Source organism: Eucalyptus grandis, chromosome 9, assembly GCF_016545825.1.
Source record: "Eucalyptus grandis isolate ANBG69807.140 chromosome 9, ASM1654582v1, whole genome shotgun sequence".
NCBI classification, from domain to species: Eukaryota; Viridiplantae; Streptophyta; class Magnoliopsida; order Myrtales; family Myrtaceae; genus Eucalyptus; species Eucalyptus grandis.
The window spans coordinates 21,699,352-21,725,652 of NC_052620.1; the positions used below are offsets into that span (position 1 = coordinate 21,699,352).

The window sequence follows — 26,301 nt, forward strand, 5'->3', positions numbered from 1 at the left end:
GATAACTCCAAAATTCTTGTTGAGGGCAAATGTACAATTCCGATCGCTTGAAGAATGTTGCACGTCAGTTTATAACTAATGTTTATTATATCCCGAAAATGTCTAGCAATATTTTGAGTTTGGGAAAGCTTTTGGAGAAAGGCTATACTATTCATATGAAAGATCTTAGTCTTGTGCTAAGAGATAGGAATAATAAATTGATTGCGAATGTGAAGATGTTGAAGAACATGATATTTACTCTCAATATAAAGAATGATCTGTCTCAATGTCTGAAAGCGTGAATGGATGATCCTTTATGGTTGTGGCATTTGAGGTTCGACCATCTCTATTTTGGCGGAATCAATTTGTTTTCTTGCAAGAAGATAGTTTATGACTTACCACATATTGATCATCACGATCAATTATGTGAAGGGTGTGTTATGGGTAAGCATTCCTGAACTAGCTATCCAAAGAAAGCGACTAATCAAGCAAAGAAGATTCTGATGTGTGTGGCCCAATCGCTCACTTATATGGTAATCATCAATAATTTGTTACTTTTATCGATGATTTTACTTGAAAAACTTGGGTGTACTTTTTGACAAAAAAAAAACAGGAGTATTTGATATGTTCAAATAATTCAAGAATCTAGCTAAAAAGGAGAGCAGCTATTTTATCAAAGCTATTAGGACCAATCGTGGTGGAGAATTCACCTTAGGCATATTCAACAAATTTTGTGAAGATCATAATATTCGACGAATCTGGACGACTCCGTATTTTCCTCAACCAAATGGCATAATTGAACGAAAAAAAATAGAACCATTCTTGACATGGTTCAAAGCATGTTGAAGAGCAAAAAATTGTCCAAGGAGCTTTGGGTTGAAGCTGTTTCATGTGAGGTCTATCTTCAAAATAGATGTCCCATATTCAGACTTGAAAGTGTAACTCCATAGGAAACATGGACCAGGAGAACACCAAGTGTTTCACACTTGAGAATTTTCGGGAGTATTGCCTATGCTCATGTCCCGGACTAGAAAAGATCAAAGCTGGAAGATGAGCAAAAAACTCATCTTTATTTGGTATGACTTCTCATCCAAAGCCTATAATTTATTTTGATCCTAATACTTTGAAAGTACATATAAGCAAAGATGTCAAGTTCGATGAAGATGACACGTGGGAAGACAACTCAAAAGATGAAGTGAATGCTCATGGTGATATCGATTAAATGGAGTTGAAGGATCATTTTATACCTTCTTCTCTAGTATCTTTTCAAGTTCATCATCGCCAACCTCTTCAAACGGTGTTGATGAACCGCTAGTGCCAAGATCAAGGAGATTGTCTGACATTTATGAAGCTACCAATGAAGTTCACCTTGTATTATTTCTTGCAGATTGTGAACCACTTGTTTATGATGACGTGGCCAAAGAAGAAAAATGGATAAAAGCCATGAATGAAGAAATTGAAGCTGTTGAGAAGAATCAAACATGGGATCCAGCTGGTCTATCAAAGGACAAGAAATTGATTGGAGTCAAATGTGTGTACAAGGCCAAGAAGGATGAGAAAGGAGAAGTGACAAGATATAAGGTTAAATTAGTCATGAAGGGGTACAACCAAAAAGCCAGAATTGACTATGATGAAGTTTTTGCCCTTGTCATTTGCATGAAAATGATTAGATTGATTATTTCTATTTCTGCTCAAAGTGATTGGAAAATTTATCAAATGGATGTCAAATCAACATTTTTGAATGGCATCCTTGAAGAGGAGATTTATGTTGAACAACTCCAGGGGTTTATTGTGAAAGGTCATGAAGACAAAGTGCTGAAGTTGAAGAAAGCTCTATATTGACTTACATAAGCATTGAGAGCATGGAATTCTAGAATTGATGCACATTTCAAGACGAATGGATTCTCTTAATGTCCATATGAGCATGCACTCTACTTGAAGTAAGAAAAATGTGATGTTCTACTCACCTGTCTATATGTCAATGACCTTGTTTTTACAAGAAATAATCTGGTGATGATTGATGCTTTTAAGGCATCGATGTTGAAAGAATTTGAGATGATCAATAATGGTCTCATGAATTATTTCATTGGGATTGAAGTGAAGCAAAGTGCTGAGGGGATTTGTATTTCCCAAAAAGGATATGCACAAAATATTGTTGAAAAATTCAACATGAAGAATTGTACTCTGATCAATACACCAACGGAGTGAGAAACCAAGCTTTTGAAGTTTGATGATGGTGTCGATGTTGATTCAACATATTATTGAAGCTTGATTGGGAGTTTGAGATATTTGACATATACGAGACAGGATTTTATGTAGAGTATTAGAATTGTGAGTCGATATATGGAGAAGCCGAACTCATTTCATCTTAAAGCTGCAAAAATGATACTTTGATACATCAAAGGTACTACTTCTCATGGCCTATACTATTATCGCTCTAAATTCTTTCAACTTAGAGCTTATTTGGATAGTGATTATGGTGGAGATATCGATGATCGAAAGAGTACTGTAGGCTTTGTATTTTTCTTGTGTGACATTGCTTTCTCGTGGTCATCAAAGAAGCAACCCAATGTCACTCTATAAACATGTGAAGTTGAATATGTAATTGCATCCTCATGTGTTTGTTATGCAATTTGGTTGAGAAGACTACTCAAAGGTATTCTTATAGAGCAAAAGAAAGCAATTGAGATTTTTGCTAATAATGTTTCTGTCATGCTCCTGCCCCACCTCTAGTACGAGAGCGTGACTCGGTGGGTCAGCATTGACGTCTGAGGCACATTGATCGTCCCAAAAATATTTTATCTTTGATTAAGCACGTGCAGAAGCGAATTAAAAACAATACCCGTACACAAACAAACATGGAAGTCGAGCAATATGTATACAAGCCAAACAAATAAAAGCAACATATACTCATACATATATACACATATAAAAAGTTATTATGATTACATGCCCATCTTAGTCTTGGGCTACTTATCTTCATTATCAAGCATTGATGATTAAAAGGTTGGGGTAGCCTAACTCCTCTATTGAGCTCCTCCAAAAATGGCCCCCATCCTAAGCCTTTCTTTTACGATGCTCCCGTAGGATCCACTAGAAGGATGAGGCCTTGGATGAGACCTAAAACGTCTTCATAAAAAATGAGGCACCAAGCCTCCTACACATGGGGGACCAAGGTATCTACCTCTTCTTGGACCTATACAGTGGCAATATACTTCCGGTAAGTGGCGTTCTTTTCTAAGTTTACTATATTCGTCACGGTAGTAGCCATATCAATCGGAAGATCGGGACGGATAGGCGGTAAGGTTGGTTCACCCATCCCACACTTGAAATGGTGAAAACAACAAAAGTGAGTCGATGATGACTCAGTAAGTAGAAATCCCTCATTCTCCTATAGGAGGACATTTCGCCATCGATCCTCGGATACAAGAGCACCACTCACTTGTTGATGGCCAATCAATAGCAAAGTTCGTGCCTTGCCTTGCTTATGCATATGAAGGGCTCTTAATAAGCTATATGCTTTTAAGCATCAAAGACAATGAGTTAGTGCATAAAAATAAGCCCTCCAAAGATCTGTGGCTTTCGATCATTCCAGTTACTAAGAGGGATGCGTCCATCACATAAAACTCATTCAAGAACTAAGTAACCCACTGTAAACATATGCTCAAATTGGTGTAAGGACTCAACAATACATATCAAACAAACCCTGCTTTTGTAAGCCTCAATTCCGGTATCGGTGCAAGCCTTAATTCAAGCATCAAACATGCATCAGTCATGGACCACGTGTGGACTTCTAGTTTATTTCAATTAGTTCAGTTAGTAGAAATCCATCGACTCTTCTAATATCAACTGGGCATTAGTCCTCCCCTTGGCAACTGGCATCATCCCGATCTTATTATCAAGACGGCATCCAGGGCGACCCCTAGGCATCGGCCTCACTTGGGCTGGCATCTAAGGCTATTTCCCAAGCAACGACTCGGCATATCCCAATGTCGATGGTGAAAGTCCATTGTGTGTCCATGTGTTCAAGCATCAATCAATTCATTTTGTTATCTTGAATCATTAGCTGAATAAAAGGCCCGAAACCGTGCTATGTAAGGTGAACTAATGAACGACTCTTATGTCTTACTAAATTAAACTCATGCCGAATGCGACTTGGGCTTATGGTCTACACTTGGAACCATTCGCTCCAACTTCGGAATTGACTCGTGACTTGTTTCGAGTAACAACATGTTTGAATGTTGTCCTGAAATCAAGTGTGGGTCGTGCACCCACCTCGGCGCATGTCCAAAGTCTCATGAGACATTTCCTCGACATCCATGCGAGACCATGAATTTACTTGATGTAACAACAAACAAATAGGAACACAACAATCATAACCATATAAAGCCAACACAAGCAAATGATGACATGATCCTAAAATTGATATGTGTAGCACATCACCCTATCAAAGAGTTAGGAAAGTCTACTTACTACTTTTGAACCTACCTCCAAGATGCTCCTTTGATGACTGGACGGCTCCTAAGGCGGCTTAATGAGGAAGGTGTGAAAAAGAGGAGAGAAAGAAGAGGAAAAGAGAGAAAGGCCAAGCCTTAAAATGTGAGGATGACTCATCCTATTTATAGGCCTCATTCTCTTAGATTTTTATTGCAAACTCATGATAACGCCTAAATGACGAGTTGGCTTACCTATCTTCTTGAGTTGGCGCCTAGGTCCTTTGATGTTGGTTTGTGATTGATCCACCTATTTGCTTGCTCTCCAAGGCTCACTTTAGGTTCGTTATTGCCTATGGCGCTTAAGGGACACATAAGCCTTTTGGTGCATCATGTCCTCTTCTAATTGGCTAGTTCTTAACTTGTTCACCAAGGCTATAACCTAGGGCCATCATACCCTAAGATTTACCTAAAATTCTAGAGGACACCTAAGTAGGTGATTTATCCATGCCATTAATGAATTAAAGTCCAAAGTCATTAAATGAGGCATAGATATTTTTGCCAACTACTTGGCATGCAAGTTTTCTCCTTCTTCTTGAAGTGGACATGTGACATTTAAATGGATAAGGATGGACAAAGTCAAAGATTATGAAAGATTGTAGAACCCCAATCACCTCTTGACATTTGTCCAATGATTCATCCCTACATTAATTAATTCATGTCCAAAATTCATCCAAGGCATTCATAAGACTAACATAGGGTGTTTCCTAATTGGAGAGTCATTCATATTTGTACATGATCCACGGTTCTATGAGAATCGAGGTTCATGCCAAAATTTACTAAACTTTAACCAAATGAGTGTGACTAAATCGAAAACCTTCTTAAACTTGTCCATGACCATTTTCAATTAGAATTGGTGCATTGGGTGTCTTAGAATAAACTTCGTGGTTGGTCTTGGTTATTTGCCCTAACTAGGTCTCGGTCGGGTGGACCGAGTCCATGGCCAAACATGCCATGCTTTGGTCCATTCATGATTTATGTCATTGATTCCCATGATCGACCCTCATACCTTATTCTTATGGCCTGGAATCGAGGATGTTATAGTTTATGCTATTTCATTGGCGAAAAAACCAGTTTTTCATGAACGAAACAAACATATCAATGTTCGATATCACTTCATTTGAGAATTGGTTAAAGAGAATGAGGTTAAAGTGTTGCATGTGAAGATGGGAGATCAAGTGGTAGGAATTTTTACCAAACCTCTCAAGATCAATGCTTTTTGACTTGGAATGATCAATAGAAAAGAATTTGGTTTAAAGGGGGATTGTTAGAAATTAAACTAAATTCATCGATGCCGATAACTATTCGATACTTGCATTGAAGAAGAGTCATAACTACTACGTTATCTTTAATGAGCAAAGATCTTATCTATAATGAGTCTGTTCGTTATTATCTTTAATAAGTCTATTCGTATTTCTAGGTGTGGTGATTGTTTTTAAAGATAATGATTGTTTTTGATAAATAAGGTGAGATATGATGATTGTTTTGTTAGTTTCTAGATTTTATCTGGAATGTTAGTTTCTAGATCTTATTCTGAATGTTAGCTTTATCTATTGGGAAAAGTAAAGGTCATGAAAACAAGTTTATAAATAGGGGAGTCTTGTAATTGTTTTTTGTGAAGGGGAAACAAATCTACCAGCCTATCTTTCTTCTTCTCTTCCTTGTGTGAGTTGTAAGCATTTCACCTTCAAATTACTTCCATTAGATCTTCAGCATTAGCAACTAGGTTACAGATTCCATAGGAAGTGCAGACTAATTGCTCAATACGCTAGTAGATATGTCACATTCGATAATTTAGCAATGCCGTAGAGTAGTAAGGAGACTCAGGTAGTACAGATGGACCATGTTGTTAAGAGATAGGTTCAGTTTCATGTGGATACTCAGTTGTTAACACATAAAAAGAGTAGGGATAGAGAACTTGTGCCAAATTCTAATGAGGGCATGACTTAGCCCAAAGCAAAGGATAGTATTGGTAGTGAGGTGGAGCTCACAGAGATGTCACATTCCATAACGATAGGCAAAGAAATTAGAGAGATTTCAGAAACTTAGAAGCATGATTATGCATATTGTGTTATTTCTAATAGAGTTGTTTATGCCTTGTCTACTACAGAGGAGACAAAAGACTCACTCTCATATTGAGAGATGGTATTAGGTATATACACTTAGCAATCGATTGGTACTATGGGAGAGGAGTGGAATCTCTTTAGCAGAATAAGACATGACGATTCATAGTGCCTCAAAAGGGTAGAAGATAGCGGGATGCAGGTGGATCTTCAAGAAAAAGTGCGACAATTTCAGTTCATAGGTGACCCCGTATAAGGTACACTTAATAGCAATGGGATAATAGAACTTGAGGGCATTGACTGTAATGAGATATTCTCACCTGTGGGCAAACATAGCTCAATCAAAGTGCTATTGGGATTGGTTGCTATGAGCAACTTGGGGTTGAAGCAATTGGATGTTAATATGGTTTTTCCACATCGAAATTTTGAGGAGCAAATATACACACAATAAGATTTTTGTTGCTGCGGACCATAGAGGCAAGGTATGCTTTCTTAGAAGATCCATCTATGGCCTTAAATTATTCTTTAGGCAATGGTACAAACGTTTGACTCCTTTATGACTATGTAGTAGCATAACAGGAATGCTCATGATAGCTGAGCATATCATATGAGGTTAGACGATGGTAGCTACACTTATTTGCCGTTGTATGTTAATAATATGTTGATAGCAGCTAAGCACGTCTTTGATATTAGTGTGACATCCTGAATTTTCAGTTCTGTTTTCAATTGAATGAATCGGGTCTTTCATCGACGCGCCTATAGTTCTATTTTTTGAGCTGATCACTCACGAGATAACTAGCCTATCTGGTGTAGCCGTTAAGGAATCTAAACGCAATAAACTTGAGAATTCGACCAAAAATCGACTACTTAACCGCGCTAGTTTACAAGGGTAATTACGGCATAGTTAAAAATCGATTAGAGACTAGAGATAGGTCGACTCGACTGAGCCATGTGATTAAGTGTCACCTAATTGCAAAATTCTTATCGATCGGCACTACACCGATTTTTCTGTCATTTTGGTACACTGTGTTCGTCTTTGAAATCTCGAGATTTTCACGAAAATGGAGAGTCGCCAATGTGTCGAAGATGTATAATGTGGCTAAAAAATAATCGACCATGGGTCAATTACACTAAAAATTTATAAAAGCTACCCGGTAGGCTAGGTCACGCTAAAATCACGTCAGATTAAAATTAACCGTGAATTTAAACCCGATTTCAAAAATTGAAAGTTCTGTTATGTCACGATTCATTTTAGGACCATCGACTCATCCTCCAAAGATTTTTCTGCAAACCGAGATTTTTGGCGAAATTTCAAAGTAGGGACGTTTTTTACTGGAAAAATCAGAGGGCTGTTTTTTTTTTATCACATTTTTGGGATTCCCGTTGGATGAATTGACGAGGAAAAATGTTGAATGGGATGATGGCACCTTGGTTGAATTTATGGGGACCGATTTAGATCCAATTGAAGGAGAATTGAAGTGGATTTGGGGGAATTTGGTGCAAAATTCGTAGGCCATGGGGGAGGGGACTTTTGGTCCACTTGGTTGGCTTGCTAGGGAAGTTTGTGGGCTATAAATTGGCCATGGAGAGGGCAGAGTTGGTGGGGGGCCAAGCAATGATCAATAGACGGATATTTGTGGTTATTGGGACCCTCCAAGGAGCAGCTAGCTTCTTCTTCATCTTCTTCTTCAAGTGAGCTACTTTAACCATTGTTGAGAGTTTAGGAATCTTAGAGAAACTAGAGAAACCGAGCAGCATCTCCCCCTAGCCATTGCACGCTCGCCCGAAGCCGCCAGACCATCGCTCGCTAGCCGCTCGCATTGCGCATCCCCTGCAAGCGCCGTCCGCCCGTTCCCCCTGTCCTGAGCCTCCTTGCCATCCGCCCAAGCCCTTGGTTGCCATAGGAGCTCAGCCGGAGCTCCACTGTCGCTGTCCAGTAGCCACCGTCACCCACTGTTGCTTGCTGCAGCCACCAGTCCACCTCCTTGCTCGTTCTAGCCCAAGTCGAGCCCGCGTCAGCTCCTTCGGCTAGCAAGCATAATCGGAAGCCCAGTCCAGCCATGAGCATTTGTGGGCCATTTTAGGCCTCTTCCGTGCATTGTTTGGTGTCGCCGCCAGGAGGTTTGTTGCCTGTCTCCGCGTTGCCGTTGTCATGGACTCACCGGATCGCTAAACCGGTGAGTTTACTTGCTAAACTCTGCTTAGGGAGTTAATGACGATTAATGGGTGATTAGTTTATGTTAAGCATGGATTATGTGGTTAGTTAGAATGTATTAGCGATTTAATTATTTATTTGTGCATGTTAGGTGGTAAGAACGGATAGATTAGAGACTAGATAAATTGTACTATTTATCTAGATAGGTTCAGAAATTTTCTCGGCCCGTTCGGGTGATTAATTAAGCATTTATGGCTTAAGTTTGCATTTTTGGTAATTAATTGTATTTATTTAATTATTTTTGGTATTTATTTAATTATTTATTATTTTCCAAAAATTATATCGAGATAGCCGATGACAGGAATTTCGTGCTGATTGCAATAGTGTGTTCAGTTTATACAATTGAATGCTATTTTGTGCAAATTGAGTGGCGATTGTAATTTTGGGTATTTATCCAAAAATTATGTAATTTCAGTATTTAATCAGAAAATACTGGGGCGTCGGTTTTTAACGCAAAAAACGTTTTTAGGCACTATATTAAATAGTATTTTGGCTTAGACCGACTGTGTACCCACACATGATTATTTATATCGGGTATTTTTAACACTATGAAATTAGGCCAAATTCATTATTTTGATTGAGGAATTGGTGTGCAAAGCACAATGTCTTTAGTTGGGATTAATTTATCATGTATTAGCTTGTGCGAGAATATTGTATGTTAGATTGTGAGAGCAGTATACTATATTAGCCTATGTGAGCCTTGATATGTCAACTTGTGAGAGCAATATACTATATCAGCTTATACGAGCTATACTATATATCAGCTTGTGCGAGCTACCATCTATATATATCAGCTTGTGTAAGCTACCATCTATATATCAGCTTGTGAGAGCTATAACCATCTATTTCAGCTTGTGTGAGTAGTGATCGTATCGATGAATTGATTGATATATGGTATTTGATCGTATCGATTGTATTGAATTAAATTGATGGAATTGACTGGTTGAGATTATGAACTGTATTGACGTGTAGGAGGGAACTGAGGCAATGTAAGTCCTCTGACTTGTGTGTATAGCTGCCTCTAGGCGTATTTCCTTCCTAGTCGGAGTTTAAGGGGTGAACTTGCTGAGACATTGTCTCACCCTATTGTGGGCTCAACTTTTTTAGTTCCTTAGATGGCGGTTCCTCCGGAACGTTTTGGTCAGCCTAGGAGGATCACTAAAGAGGTCATCGATATCTCTGTTCCCGGAGGCCACAGAGTTTGGGTCTATGAACTTGTGAGGACCATCGTTTGGGTCGATGCGGGTCTACCTCAGAGGGTACCCCATCAATTTAGAGCATGGTATTGTCACAGGCTCAATGGACACAGAGAAGGACCCCTGCAGGATTGTTAGGTCCCAGTATCGGTGTTATAAGTCGCTTTTGGCAAGGGTACAACTGACTCTCTTGGTGGTGCAGTGGTGGACCCAAATCCCCAGGAGACCTCGGAGTTTTTAGTTGGGGATTCGTCAACCTAGTGGGCTTGTAGACTTTTATCTTTAGACTAGTCTGTATATAAATTGGGGTGTTTATAAAGGCGTGTTTTGGTTGTGAATTGTTTCCTGCTTTTCTATCCCATGTTGGTTGTTGTCGGGGGTATAGTTTCGCTTCCGCATGCGCATTAAAAATTGAATGGGTTGGCGACGCGTCCTAGGACGTCGCAAAATTTATCGACCACCGAGGGATGGGCACGCACTCGAGGATTAAGGCGTGACAATTCGTATGTTGGAACGACAATTGAGTAGTGATTTTGAGATGAAAGACTTAGATGTTGTGGAAAAGATACTCGTATGGAGATTCAAAGGGATAGGTTTGCAGGGATGTTACAAAATTATTGGGTGATTACATATGTAAAGTGCTAGGGCTATTTAACGTGTAGTATTCCAAATTGGTGAGAGGGAATATGTTTCTTGCGTTCCCTATTTTTGTGTTGTTGGTGTTATCATATATGCTATAGTTGCACTAGGCCATATATTTCACACGTCATTAGTGTTTGGAGCAGGTATATGAGTAATTTTGAAAAGAAACATCTATATGCTGTAAAATGGATTATAAGGTTATTAAAAAGGGAAGCATACATCATTTTGGCATCTAAGAAAAGACAAGCTCCGAGAGGCATATCAAGTGGACGATTTGCATGGACGAAGGTCCCTAACTAGTGATGTGTTCGGTTTTATGAGTTGTGTTGTGAGTTATAAAGCGCATAGTCGATAGTTACTCTGTTGACAACTAAAGTAGAGTATATAAAGTCAACTACAATCAAGGAGGCTATTTGGCTCTAATGTTTGCTCAGTTTTCTAGGATTGCAGTAGGAGCAGGTTGTTGTGTAATACGACAATCAGAGTGCGGTACATTTTAGCACGAGCGACGAAACATTTGTGATGACAAATACCATTTTATATTTGATATGTGTCATAGGGAGCCACATCCATTTCAGAAAGTACATAAGGCGAATAATCTGGTAGACATGTTAACGAAGCCAAACCTACTGACCAAGTTCTGGTGTTGTTCGGTCTTGGTTAGCATCTACAATGGGTGAGGAGCCTAGATGGGCTTGGAAGACGGTAGTCAACAAGGATGAAGCTAGACTTCTAAATGAGGTGGAGATTTGTAGATTATAACTTGAAGTAATCCTGATTGATTTGAAATATGGTAGAAATTGAATTGCATGGAAAGTTGGGCCACATTGGACGCTTGCTAACTAGATTGTGGGTGATGCAAAAAGGGGAAGTAATTTCTCACAATAATTCTTTTCCTTTTTAAGACAGAGTCTATGTTGACTAGAGAATGGCTTATAGTTTTTTGCATAAAAATATTATGTTGAGAATGTGAGAAAACTCATTTATTATGATGGATTCTTGTAGGTTCAGATTTAACTTAGGATCGGGAAAATGCTTATGAGTGAATGGAATTAAGGAGTTGTAATCTCGTCTTTATCAACTATAGTAGAACCACCTCATTGATTTCTTCATGTAGAGTAAGCACAACGTCAAATCCCATAAATCCATTGTGTTCGAATTTTAATTTTACGATTTATTTTTAACTCAAACCGTTCCGTTTGTTGACGTTTTCTTGGTAGTCAACTATTGTGATTCACATGCATTTTCTGAGGAGCATTGTTAAATATACTAAAACAAAATTACAAGATTTTTTTTTGGTCGAAAATATAGACTATTATTTATGAACGCAAAAAGGAACAACCCTTGGACAGGGCTTTAGAGTAAAGAAGGTCCAGAAGGGGATGGGGAGGGGAGATAGCCCAATTCGATGGAAGTAAAGAATGCCCACGGGCTTTGGCAGCCTAGTTTGCAATGAAATTTGCTTCTCTTCGACAGTGGTGTATCCGGAGGTTAGGGAAGCAGGGGAGAAGTGCCGCACTTTTAGCAAACAAAGCTCTGCTCTCCCAAGGTGTCGAGCTAGGGTTCTGCACGGCTTCCACAAGCACCAGGCAGTCCGATTCCAGTAAGAGGTGTTCTCGTGCTTTCATTTTCTACAGCAGATAATTTAGAGTAAGATTTAGGGCCTGCACCTCTGTTTGCAGTGCCGAGAATGTGGTGATGCTGCTGGTGAAATCGTCGATTAGTTGGCCAGAGGAATCACAGCACACGCACGCCATTGTGCCTTCGTTGTGGGATGTTGGGTAAGCGCCGTCTATGTTGATCTTTAGTACTCTCGGCTCTGGTGGGCGCCACATCTATTCTAGATCTGGTGGTTGCAGTCCTTGTTTCGGCAACACCTTGTTGCAGCACCGGGTAGTCCTGCATTTGCGAGAGCTACTTGTACAACCTGCTCTGGATTTGGCCTCTGCTGGAGGAAGACAAAGTTGTTGCGGGCCTTCCAGATCTACCACATAATGAAAGCAATAGTCACCATATTAGGTAAGGCATTGCTGTTCTCCATAAGATCTACTAGCCAAGCGTCGATTCTGTGGACTCCATGTGATTGGATCGTGAGTTGGACTTGTGAGTGAGACCAAATGGCTTGTGTCCAAGGACATAAGAGGAAAACATGTTATGTAGATTTCGGAACTTGATCTTGACATATTCGACAAACCGGGTATGGTATGATATGCTTGTGATATAGATTCTCCTTTGTAGACAAGGCATTGTGGCATAAAGACCACATGAATATGCGCAGTTTGGGGGCGATCTACATGGTTCAGAGTGTGTGCCACAATTTCCGAGGGGTTTGATATGATGTAGATGCACGGCTATGTGTGTCGCTGTTTTCTTGTGATCTGATAGAGTTATAGCCGCTCTTTACTATATACATACCGTTGAGCTTCCCTTTCCAAATGAGTCGGTCGACAGTGCAGTGTGGTCGAATCGGCATTATAAGAATTTCTTCGACAGTCTGATCATCGAAATTGTGACAAAGTAGGGGTACATTCCATGTTTTTTGATCTGGAATAATAAAATCTACCACCTTCTCCGGTTCGCCTCTAGGTGCAGGCCCGCTAATTATTCTTTTAGAAAGCCATTTATCCTCTCGGATTTTGATCCGTTGTCCATCACCAACTGACCACTGGAGTTGATTTAATATTGAGTACGGGCCTAGCAGTAAACTCTGCCATCCCCATGAGGGTCTAGTTCCTTTTTCTGCATGCTGGAATTCTTTAGAATGGAAGTAAAGACCTTTGAAGAGTATGCTCCACAGGGAAAAAAATTGTTGTATTAGACGCTAAGCCTGTTTGCCCAGTAGAGCTTTATTAAACGCGATGAGATCTCAAAAACCCAGTCCCCCAACGTCCTTTCGACTCTTGAGGGTGTCCCATTTCTTCCAGTGTATGCTGGATTTGCTACATTGAGGTTGCCACCAGAATCTAGCAATTTTTTGTTCTATAGACTTGTAAATAGACACAGGGATTTTAACTATAGACATAGTATACTGCGAGAGTGCTTGTACTAATTGTTTTGATAAGAGTTTCCTTACCACTTTTAGAAATTATTTGTTCTTTCCACCCTTCCAACTTGGAGTTTACTTGACCCAGAATCTAGGCAAACATCTCCCTTTTTGATTTCCCCCAATCTGACGGTATGCTGAGGTATTTGCCAGTCTTTGCTAACACAGGGACTCGGAATTCTCTTGCCAAATTCACTTGAAGGCTATTAGGACAAGCTTTACCAAAGAAAATCCCAGATTTGTTGCAGTTCACTGCTTGTCCCGTAGCTAGGCAATATTGATTTAATATATTGGCTAAGTTATGGCATTCGGGAGTTTTCCTTCTAAGAAACATATAGCATCATTTGCGAAAAAAAGATGAGATAGGGTAGGACACCACCTGTTTAATTTAATGCCTCTGATATTGCCCATGTCCACAGCTTGGCTAATAAGTATAGATAGGACGTTCGCCACCAGAATGAACAGGTACGGAGAAAGAGAATCTCCTTGTCTGAGTCCCCTGGTTGGATGGAAGTAGGGTCGAGGTTCTCCATTAAATTTGACGCTAAAGGAGACCGTTGTAATGCATTGCATAACCCACTGAACTCATTTTGCGTGAAAACCTAGCTGAAGGAGGTAGTTTTCTAGGAAATCCCATTCCACCTGATCATAAGCCTTTTGCATGTCTAGCTTTAGAACAGCTTGAAAAGTCTTTTTCCGTTTCCTTATCCTGAGTTGATGGAGAACCTCTTGGACCACTAATATGTTATCTTGGATTTGACGGCCACTAACAAAAGCACATTGCTCTGTGGCTATCATCTCAGGTAGCCATGGCTTCAGATGATTTGCTAGAACTTTTAAAATTATTTTGTAGACGAAGTTGCATAGACTGATTTGTTGGTATTGATCAAGCCTTTCTGGGTAAGATATTTTGGGTAGCAGGGTTATAATTGTCCTGTTGAACTCCGGTCGTATCACTCTGGAGGTAAAAAATTCTTGCACACAGAGGAAGATGTCTTCTTGTAAAATATCCCAATAAGATTGGTAAAATTGTCCATTCAAGCCATCAGGTCCAAGTGCTTTTGTTTCCCCCAATTGGAAAGTGGCTTTTGGACTTCCTCTCGAGTGACCGTTCCTACTAAGGTAGTGTTCATTTCCTCTGTCACCACTGGTGGGCACTGTGCTAGAATAGGCCCATTGTGACATCCTAGATTTTCAATTATGTTTTCTACTGAATAAATCGGGCTTTTCACTGATGCCTCTATATGGCTGTTCTCAGAGCTGATCACTCTCGAGATAACTAAACTATCTGGGAAAGCCATTAAACATTTTAAGGCAAATAGACTTGAGAATTCGACCAGGAATCGGCTGCTCGACCGTGTTCATTTGTTGAGATTATTACGGGACATATGTAAATTGATTAGAGATTAGAGATAGGTCAGTTCAACAGAGATGTGTGACTAATCGTGGGTGACACCACTAAATTGGAAAATTCTCATCAATCGACACTAATTTGATTTTACTGTTGTTTTGGTACCCTGTGTCAGTAATTGAATCATCGAGATTTTCACGACAATCGAGAGTTACCAATTTGTTGAGTGGGTTCATTGTGGCTCGAAGAAAATCGACCACGGGTCATTTGCCTTAAAAATTTCTTAAAACTACCTGGTAGCCTAGGTCACGCTAAAAACGCGCTGAATAGAAATTTATCGCGAATTCAAGTCCGATTTCAGAAATTGAAGATCCTGTCATGTCACAATAAATTCTAGGAGCGTTGACTCAGTCTTAGAAGATTTTTTTGACAACCGAGACTTTTTGGGAAAAAGTCGGTTTATGACATTTTTGTTCAAATAAGGCAGATGATTGTTTTTGTTTGTAAAATTGAGATGGAAAGTGGATTCAGAGGTGAGGGAGATGATCGATGAATGACTGATTGAATTTATTGAAGCCAATTGAGATTTAATCAAGTGAAGAATGGTGTCCAATTGAGAGAGATGAGTGCTAAATTCGTAGCCCCCCTTTCCCCTAGTCATTTTGGACCATTTGAGAGTTGTGGGGAAGCACTTTGGTGGCCCATTTGCAGCCAAGGGTTGCTGGCTTCATGGGCAAGCAAATGGGAGACAACTTGGTGGAAAAATGGCCATGGTGGAGCCCCTTGGTCCCCCTCACCTTTATCCCTTCTCTCCCTCTCTCCTTGGCCGGCCACTCTATCCTTTTCTCCCTCCATCTTGTGCGACCAGCAGCTGAGGAGAAAGAGAGTAGCAGCCGTCGCCGTTTGGATGCCACCGCCACGACGGAACGCCGTTGTCCGCCCGCCCCTGCGCGCGCCGCCTTACCCACGCACCACTTGCCCTTTCTGCCTCTAGCCACGCCATCCAGCAGCTTCCTCTCGCTGTCCCGAGCTCAACCAAGGCTGTCCATAGCCGTTTCTTCGCCGGTAACCCTCCATCTAGGCTCGATTTGGCCTATTCTTTCATTCCCAAGCCTCACCAAGCTAAACCGAGCTGTTTTCTCTCCATTTCCAGCCAAGAATAGAAGGTTCAGGTGTGGGTATTTCAGCACCTTTGGAAGCCATTTTGAGGTGCTTGTGGGCCTCGGTCCTTAGGCCCGCTTTGGAGAAAAACGTCCCTTGCGACGTTCCCGACGTTTCAATCCGAGCGGATTGTTAAATGTGTGAGTTTAGCTCACTAATCCTTGTTTAGTTTGCTAATGATGCTTAAGGATTGATTAGTGTTAATTAAGTAGGATTAGGTGGTTAGATTAGAGTAGATTAGTGATTATTAGTTAATCTCAATGGATGTTAGGCAAATGGTTAGTGTAGTTAGCAAGGAAGTAGGCTCTATTATTTATTGAATGTCTCTCGGGATTTTTCCCGACCCATCTCGGGAGAAAGAAATTCCACGATCGAACTACCAATAAAAAAAATAATATAATGATATAAAAATCCGAAACCTAAATGCTTTACTTTGTATTGAAAAACTAAGTTGGATTTATTTGTATTTATTAATTAAATTAATTAATAAATTAATTAATTATTTTTTGGAAATAAGGCTGAGATAGCCGACAACCAAAATCTTATGCTGATTGTTATGGTGCAGTATGTTTATTTATTTGAGCTTTACGTTGTGCTGAATTGATTTAATTGTAGAATTTTAGGAATTATTCCTAAATTGAGTGAATTTGGATAATTGATTGGTAAATGGCTGGGTATGGGTATTTAGTGCCAGTAATGCTTTGATGGGCTATAAAGTGGAGAAAATCATGAGAATGAATTAAATATACTCTTGGCTAAGACCAATCAGGTACGATAATACCGAGTATGATAAAGTTGGGAAAGAATTATGTAGCATGTGGCTCGGTGATTAAGCACATCACCTTGGCGAAAACGGCGCCTGAGAGAATGCACGTAAATTGTATATTGTATAGATCACCTGGAAAAGACACGTGGCTCAGCGATTAGTACGTCACTTTGGTGAAAACGACGCCTTAAAGAATGCATGTGCCTTGGTGGTTTGGTATATCGCCTTAGAGAATGCACGTGGCTTAGTGAACGATACGTCATCTTGGCAAAAACGGCATCTTAGAGAATGCATGGGGTCGCTGATTGGTACATCACCTTAGCGAACTTGGCGTCTTAGAAAATGCACGTGGCTCGGTGACTAAGTATGTCGCCTTGACGAATAGGTCGACTTAGAGAATACACATGGCTTGGTGACTAGTTGTATACTATTTGGAATATTATATAGTATGGATGGGACTGATATGTAATCGACTAGGTCGATTGATCAATGCTTTGATCTGATATCGTGAATTGATTGAATTGAAATGACCGGGAAATGGTTTAATTGACATGTGATCAACTAGATTGATTTGATCGGTATATCGATCTGTGATTTTATGATTAGGTGCCTATTTGAACTGTGCTAATATGCATGTGGAATCTGAGGCCAAGGTAAGTCCTCCAACCTGTGTGTGCATAGGCAGCCCATAGTGTATTGGTTTATTAATCGAGTTTTAAGGGGTAAAACTCACTGAAACGTTGTCTCACTGGTTATTATATAACCATTTTAGGCCCATATATGGCAGTACCTCTACCTCCTCCCATGTGTTTTGGTTTACCGAAGGAAATCACTGAACAAAAGTTCCACGCACCGATGCCGGGGAACGTCGAATGATTGGAGTATGTAATGGTGAAATCCATTATTTGGGTTAATGTGGGTAAACCCCAAAAGGTGCCCCCATCAATATTGGGCATGGTATTGATACTATAGCGATGGGCAAAGAGTGGGCTTGATACCGGAATTTGAGGTGCCTACGTATGCTTTGGAAGTAGTGTATGGAGAGGGCATTGCAAAACCCAGAGGTGGAGAGGTGATTGACCTGGTGACTCCCGATCTTGAAGGCCTAGTATCACCTGAGTATGCTGCGATAGGCTCCAGCGGGAACGTGGAAGGAGGAGAGCTCGTCGAGCAGGAAGAGAACCCAGATGAGGACTCAGCGAAGGACTGAAACCCCACCCCTGTTTTTAGACTACGTTGTTGAACAAGCTTGAGTAGGACCGGACTTAGTAGTTGATCTTGTATATATTTGCATAATGAATTGCAATGAATATAAGTGTGTGGGTGTTTCCGATTTTAGGTTTTTAATCCTATTATTCTATCCCATTGTTTTATTGTCTGGAGATTTTATTTTATGCTTCCATATGCGCATATGTAATGAGAGGGTCGGCGATGCGTCCTGGGACGTCGCTATTAATCGACCATGTGAGGGATGGGCGCGCGTTCGAGGATCGGGGCGTGACACCCATAGTCACGATGTCCCACCGAGCTGTACAAATTTTCAAAAAATCCTAGTGTCATTTCCTTCAAACGTTTTGGTTCGCGTACCCACTGTTGATGTTCATCTTGCAGCATGCTTATTCGATTGCGTTGTCTCCTTTGGTAGTGGTGGCATGGAAAAAATTGTTATTCTTGTCCCCCCATCTAAGCCAGTTGAGCCTTGATTGCATCGCCCGATCTGTTCCTCCTGTTGCCATAATTACTTTATTTTCTCTTTCAGACTAGTAACCGTCGCTTTGTCATACTGACCATTGGGTTGATTTATTAGATTTTGGAGCTGCTGCTTGAGGATGTTGATTTGATGATGGCCATTGGAAAACTTTAATCGACTCCAGCTAGCAAGGGCCTCAGATACAGCCGTTAACTTCTGAGGGAAAGTCAATGCTCTAACCTGGAAAGATCCCCATGAATCTGCAATGATTGTGCGGCACTCTTGGTCCAAATTACAAGGATTAGTTTATAACATTTGTATGGCAAATTACAAATAGGCATTTCAATAAGTAAACAAATCCACTTTCCAATAATAGTCTACCGTATCAGGTAGGCCTCTTAAAAGAATTGGCAAAAAAAAGAGCATGCATTTAAAGAGGAGTTATCACCATCTACCGCAGGTGAAATCTGAATCCCACACACCAATCGAAGGTATAACAACTGAGTTACTAAGAGAAGAAGATACAATCAACTATCGAAGTCGAGAAAATTAGGACGCACATAGAACAATTAGATTGTCCGGAAGGTATGTAAGTAAGTACAAATTATTGAGCAATTTTACGATTTGGTCGGCACCACCAATTTTGATGTGTCAACAAACATCATCAGTAATGGGTAAAATTTCTATCTTTTAGTGACAATCCTTCTTATTCCCATGAATGATGGTGAAATCTGCAAATTCCATACTAGGAATGATGTCTTTTTCCCTCTAGCTTAGATGGCTTCAGCGAGTATTGCTTATGTATATTTTTCTTTAAGTGAAAAGTAGTTGTTACGTTAGGAGTGATTGACAGACGATCGAAAAGTTTTCGTCACATCCAACATACATAAAAGATTTGATGTGGCCTTTTTGGTCAACTTTGGCTCACCGTGTAAATCTTTTTTGCCCTTTCCTTACTCTGAAAGACGTTTTCAATTTATTCTCGCGCTTTCCCGCCGGCGATACGTTGCACCAATCAGTTATCGTAGTTTGAAGTGCTTCTGAAGTTATTATTTTTATCACAAAGTCAAATTTTGAGCTAATATTTCTCCTGTCCATTCCTCGTGACTCACCAAACAAATTCGCACACTGCCAATCAGCGTCAATGGCTTGGCCATATTTCTAAATTAGATATCTTATAGAAAGTTGGGATGATGAGGGGACCAATTTCCCAGAAGTTCAGATGGAGAAGAAAAGCTCATGAATTGATGGATCCGTAGACTACATTATTTTACTCTAGGTTGATGGTTGGAGGAAATAATCGTGCCACGCCCTTTTCGACAATTTCCATTTTCATTTTAGTAGATATTGACTGTGTATTAAGTACGACTTTTGCTTCTGACTGCCACTTTCGTTGCAATTACGATTAAAGCCGCCCTGGTATAGCTATTAGAGTTAAAATGGAATAGACAATGATAGACCCCTAGAGTTATAGGTTGGAGGGCGAGACTGAAATTTTCTCAAGTTAACAATTTTTCTTTCCCTGAATTTCTTTTGTTAATATCAAAGGATCTTTCGGGCCTCTAGGGTTAGAGCCACCATTGGCCGCGGGATGTTCCATCTTAGTTATAATAGCTCTTACCGGTGAAGTATTATCCCACATTATTTGACAACAAATTTTAAATACTCTTTATATTTATATGGTTTCTCTCCATTTATCACCTTAAACTTTTGGCCTGCACTTTCTTACATAGATTAGAACCAGTGCTATTACCTTTGCAAAAGTGCGTCCGGTTTGCACATGTCTCATATTGCTTGACGACGGGTTTAAATGATCTTTATATTCATGTAATCTTTCTTTACCTATCAATTTAAACTTTTTGTTTAGACATTTTAATACTTAGTCGTTTGATTTAGATAATGGAATATCTACTATTTGTTTGGGTTGACACAATAATAGCAAAGGAATAAGTCATCGAACCAACGTGTCTTAGAGTTATTCTTGTAACTATTTTAAAATATTGAAATAATTTCTTCACAAAAGCCGATAATTACTTTTTTTGACTTTTGTTTAAAGCTGACCAGACAACGTGTTAGGTTACACATGGTTTTTGGTATTATCTTCTGACTTTAGCGTTAGCTCTTGGCTTTAGTTGGCATGTGACCTTTTCCCAAGGTATAATTATCGTGAGTAAATTTCCACATTGGTTAACTACAACAATCTAGTTGCATTTGATGTTATTTTAACTTTTAAGGTCAGTTTGACTAAATGCCATATATAAGTGATGAGTTAGGGTTTCCGTGAAGCAACTTTAGACAAAGCCATAGGAACTAAACAAGCACGTGGGGATTTTTGGATTGGTGAAGAAAAGAATTACTCTCACGTAAGGTCTTTTGAACTAGTGATCACTTCCTTTATAATAATCATATATGAAAAAAAGAGACTGGTGATGACTCAAAGATGACCAGCATTATCTCATCACAAGCGAACAATTTAAGGTGATAGAAGGTTCATGACTTGCTACTTTCGAGAGATCGAGAGAGAGAGAGAGAGAGAGAGATTTTTGGATTTGTGGATTAATTCATCCTTAATCAGGTATAGCATTAGGAGTTTTATCCCTAGTTATCCACACAAAAACAATGTCGATTGTAGCCCCTTTATTTGCAAACAAATAGGGCTATGCTTATTCCAATTCAACAACACATTATTTTTATCATCAATTCACAAGTTCATGTGGCGAGAGAATGGTTGAGCAAACTATGTCCCATGCATGTTATGCGGACATCTCGACTCACGGAGTTTCTTCTCGTCAGAGAGTAGCTTCGCAAACCTACAAGAATGTAGACCAAAATTAATCAGCCTTCGCAATGCTAATCAAAGAAATAAATCTCCAACTGCTATAATTTTCCCTAGGATATTATCGTCCCACACATATGTTCAATATTTATGCGCAAAAAATTTCAACCTTTTGAGGGCTTCCTCATTGGTGCCGGCATTTGGAATGGGTTCGTAGTGGCCGGTGTCGAGATTAACTCGCGAGACCGCCTTCCTCAACAAGTCCTCACCAACTTTCACCAGACCCTCCAAGTTCTTTTTCGTGGATGTGTCCACCGAAGATAAAGTCCCCTTGAGAGTGTCGTCCTACAGCAATTCATTCAATTCTAGTAGCATGAGTTGGTACCAAGTGTAGATCAACAGAATAACAACAGTAAGAATTCACGAAGACGGCGAAGTCAGCAAAGATCTTACGTTGATGCGGAGGTAATTGTCCTCGGACTGGTAGGTCTTGAAAGCCACGGAATTCTGGTAATCGACCAGGTCGGCACTCCCTTGCGTGTAGGCATCTATCAAAGGGCTCGAGCCGTCCTCGTACAGCCAGGAGAACAATCCCCACTTCGAAGCCTTCTTGGCGTCAAACTTGAGCTCCGACGTGTCCGAGCCCGACCCCAGTGAAATCACTAGCAGTCGAGTGTAGTCTATCGGCGATTTGATGTCGAAGAAATCCGGGTCTTCCTTCAAGATTTGCCTCGTCACTTCGCTGATGGCGATCAATGTCTGGAAAAGAGGAAAACGTGTGAAACATTCCAAAATCTTCAATGGATCGAAGTACTAGATACGGCACCATGTCACGTGTCATCAACTAGATTTTATGAGAATTTTGAAGTAAAATCAACTAGATGTTTATAGCCGCCTCATCATGTGTCATCAACTTGAAATCAACACGAAGTATTAGTTGTCCTCATGCTTTTAACTTTTCTATTGATGGTTGATCCTCACCTAATCTCTATAACTATTAATGATTCTTATATTGCAAAACCGGGTTCTTCATAGGACGCTCTTGGAATACAATTCTCAAGTGCCAAACCCTAATAATACAAAAGAGAACCTCTTTGTTGTGCTCTTTTTGATATCCGAACCTTCCGTTCAGTTGCTCTCATTGAATATGCGCAAATACTCCCCTCCCCCACTTCCCTTCGACATGCATCGATGTAGGGCTCCATCCACACTAACAGTGACGATGATCCCATTACTGTGAGAAAGAAATGACTAGATAAAGGAGTCGGTTGTCAAATCAAGTGTGCAATTGACCGGTCCTTGTATGAGACTTCCTTGGCAAGAACGAAAAAGAAAAATAAGATAATAGAACAGATCATCGCATTGGTTGTGGCTTGCCGGCAGCTAGCCCGTCATCTCAAAATAACTAGAGTATCTATGACTTCGTTATTGAGCAGCTTCTGAGGTGTTATCCGTAGGTTTGACCTGAACAAACCATCCCATCGTCGTACCACAGATGAGACATAGGATTGTGACTAGACGCAGAGCTGTTGCAGCCGAATAATCTAGGCCGCATAAAATCCGCTATCATCTGTAACAACCTCATAGGAGTATGTTATTTCTTTACTCAAAAAATCATGTTTGGTAGCTTATGTCACATCGACACCTCATTTCCAAGTCTAAAAAGGCCTCGGCTATTGTAACACGAGGTTGATATGATAATTAAAGAATTGAACTTACTAATCTAAATTAGGTACATGTTTAATTCTTCATACTATTAGGTACAATTCATGTTTTGGCCGTTCATCGCATACCTTGGTTCATGTTTCACCAACCTCACCCGTGAAATTTACGGGTAATCCTCGGGTCAAGGTTTCTTCACTTAAAGTGAACTTCCTTGTTGCAAAAGAAGAAGACATAGTAAAGGCACTCCGTATTAGAACTCGGTATTCCTATTTTAGCTGCGTTAGTTTATCTTTGCGGTCTTCAATATCAAATAGGCTAGTATTAATTTATAATATTGTATGTACCTATACCTCTTCTTAAGTGTATCTATCCATGTATGTATGTATTCATGAGTGCATCTATGCATGTAAAGCTATGATCACGTGTGTTCATTAGACATACGTACCGGATTGTTGGCGGCCAAACCACCGTCGATGAGATTAAATTCATGGACTCGCCCATCTTTATCTTCCGTCTTGAAATAATAGGCAGGGAAATACGTCGGAGCAGCGGAAGTGCCGATGCAAATGTCAGAAACTTGAGCGTCTAAAAAAGAATGTTTTGACACCTACACGAGATACAAATCCATTAAAGAAAACATCTCCTATGATTGGTGTATATGCGTATAGTTTTCCTCTATTAAGACTGGGTAGTTGATTATAATTGTCTTTGTCAAACTTGCACTGTCAATAATCCCATTTTCCATGGGAAATCAGAAGTTGCAAGAAAATAATGATTCCATCACAACCTTTCACCCTCCAAAAATTCTACACAAGGCTATAATTATTTGGATATTTCGCGATTTGCTTGCACTCACATGAGGTAGTTTCAACATGAAAAGGGGATTGACAAGTCTCGCTTAACCGGCCATATATACAATAATGCTAATGTGTCATCCTGATTAATAAAAAATTGTGAAACTACGAGTTGGGTTATAAATTTTCCTCCATCCCTAATTAGATGAAGTCATTTTCGAATTGTCTATGCACATGTAAATCTAACTAAAATATGGACAAGGTCGATGTCTATGTTTGCAACTCTCATAGGTCAAAAGCCTGTTAACATTCTCCAAATTAAGATAAGACGAAAACAGGACCCGTCGGACTTATACCAATCTACAACTGCACTCTCTAAAAAAGAAACATACAAGAACTCACCTCATAAGAAGAAAATAGAACTGGTTGAAGCTTTTTGATATCGAAAGTCGGGATGACCAAGCTGGTAAGGGTATCGTGCAATCTCGTGCTTCCAAGTAACTTCCTTATTAATTTGTGAAGATAAACTCCATTGTACTTGGGCCCCGTCAGAGATTTTATCGTGTTCAAGACCGAACCCAGGCTCCCACTTTTTGTTTTTCAGGAAAAAGTAGCGGGAGCAAGCAGAAAAGAAATGAAAAGATTCAACTCAGATATCTTATATGCGAGGAGAGAAAAGGCTAAAGAAAATTCTCGGTGAGCTTAAAAACGATAAAAAGAAGTTCGATAATTCAAATTTAGCAACATGAGAGGTATGTCGATGATCGATTACCATCCTTGAGGAAAGATTTTAGGACAATTCTCCAAGTAAAATGGGACTATGTCTTTTGCAGCGAAGAGAGGACGGTTGTGAGCATCAGGTGCAGACAACATGGCCGTGATGAGACCCCCGGTGCTTGTTCCTGCTATTACATCGAAATAGTCTGCAAGCCTCGCACCTTCTCCATCCAACTCCTGCACCCATAAATCTCAACTACTTCTGGATTAATGTCTACTCAAGAGATGGTGTGGACACCAGCGATGCCCCATGCTTAGAATAAAAGAAAGGCTTCTCAAAAGATGCTTCGACTCAAACCCTAATCAGAGGGCTTCTTTTCTTTCTTTTTTCTTTTTCACCGCCGTAGTACAATAATGTAAATCCTGCGTCCGCTTTGTTCGTGTGGTTTGTTGATGTTAATACCTGGAGTTGGGCTTCGAGGTAACCGAGAATAACCCCCGGAATGATTCCTCGGACTCCTCCGCCGTCAATACTAAGGATTGTGATGAGTTTTCCATACGTCGGAGGCCGAATTTTCAACGACGAAGCTTTTTTCTCCATTTCTTTTAACTGTTAACGCAAGAATTGAGAGGGAGGGGGAAGGAGGGAGAGAGAGAGGGAGGGAGAGCGAGAGAGAGATGAATGAAAGTGTGATACTCCATTGTTGTGAAGCTCATGAATATATATAGAGGGATGCAGTATGTGCACGTAAGGGTTCTATCTGGGAAAACATAAAGATAAATACAGTCGGCCGTATGGCTTTCGTCAGCTCTTGGTTGGTCAATGTGAACGCTCCTCTTAAGTGGGCATGAAAAAGGGGTTAAGACTTAATCCCTTGTTTAAACTGACAAGGTTTTCTTATAGGCAAAAGGCAAAGTTTAATGCTTGCAAATATCTTAGAGTGGTTGTGAGGCGAAGAGAGATACCGGGTGGAGGAAGGAAGGTTGGTTTTGAGATGCAATACCTATGACTTTGGTTGATTGTAGGTTTTTTAATTTGTGAAAATGTGGGAGACCTCTAATAGACCAGGTTGATTGGGTACATATATACATTTAAACATCGTGCTTGAAAGTCTAACAAAAAATCTTAAATTAATAGGTGGAGAGAGATTATGTAGAAAGAGCATATAAATTCATAGTTTAGCGTTGCGGAATATTTTAGTATCTCATCTCATGCGCAAGCTGTATTATGAATGACATGTGGGATTTGACAAATAAGAGGCAGATGCCCACTCGAAATAAACCAAGGCGGAAGCTAACTTTGATATTACGTTAGAATGTCTAACTCAAGAACTTAAACTAAAAGGTGGATGGAAACTAATTTATATAAAGAGCATCTAAATTCCATAATCAAGCAATGTGGGATATTTCAATACTCCCTCTCATGTGCATGCCAAATTAATATTAACATGTGGAATTTGACGAAAGTGTGGATGCACACAAAACTAAATTGAGGCAGATCCTAGTTTAAACACTATGAAAAAAAGCCTAACCCAAAAGCTTAAGTCGATTAATGGAGGGAGACTACATGTATAAAGAGTATATAAACCCAATGTCAAGTGATGCAAGATGTTTCAACACATCCAATAAATTCCGTTATTTAGCATTTAGTTTTTTGATAAAATTATCTTGCATTTCTCTTTAAGTTTACGAAGGTAAGTAATGTTTTAGCATCGATAAGGATAATGGTGTTGAACTAGGATCCAATCAT

At 39.9% G+C, this 26,301-nt stretch overlaps 1 protein-coding gene across 1 annotated transcript; it reads right to left on the reverse strand.

The window, feature by feature from the left end:
- Window positions 1-21,163: 21,163 nt before the first annotated feature.
- Window positions 21,164-25,270, reverse strand: LOC104418582 (patatin-like protein 3). The gene is made up of 7 exons (XM_010029962.3): window positions 25,015-25,270; window positions 24,607-24,788; window positions 24,237-24,423; window positions 23,486-23,647; window positions 21,829-22,134; window positions 21,545-21,720; window positions 21,164-21,409 (listed from the first exon to the last, which is right to left on the reverse strand). Exons 1-7 carry the CDS (start codon window positions 25,150-25,152, stop codon window positions 21,337-21,339), a joined length of 1,224 nt encoding a protein of 407 aa, XP_010028264.2. The 5' UTR covers window positions 25,153-25,270; the 3' UTR covers window positions 21,164-21,336.
- Window positions 25,271-26,301: the final 1,031 nt, after the last annotated feature.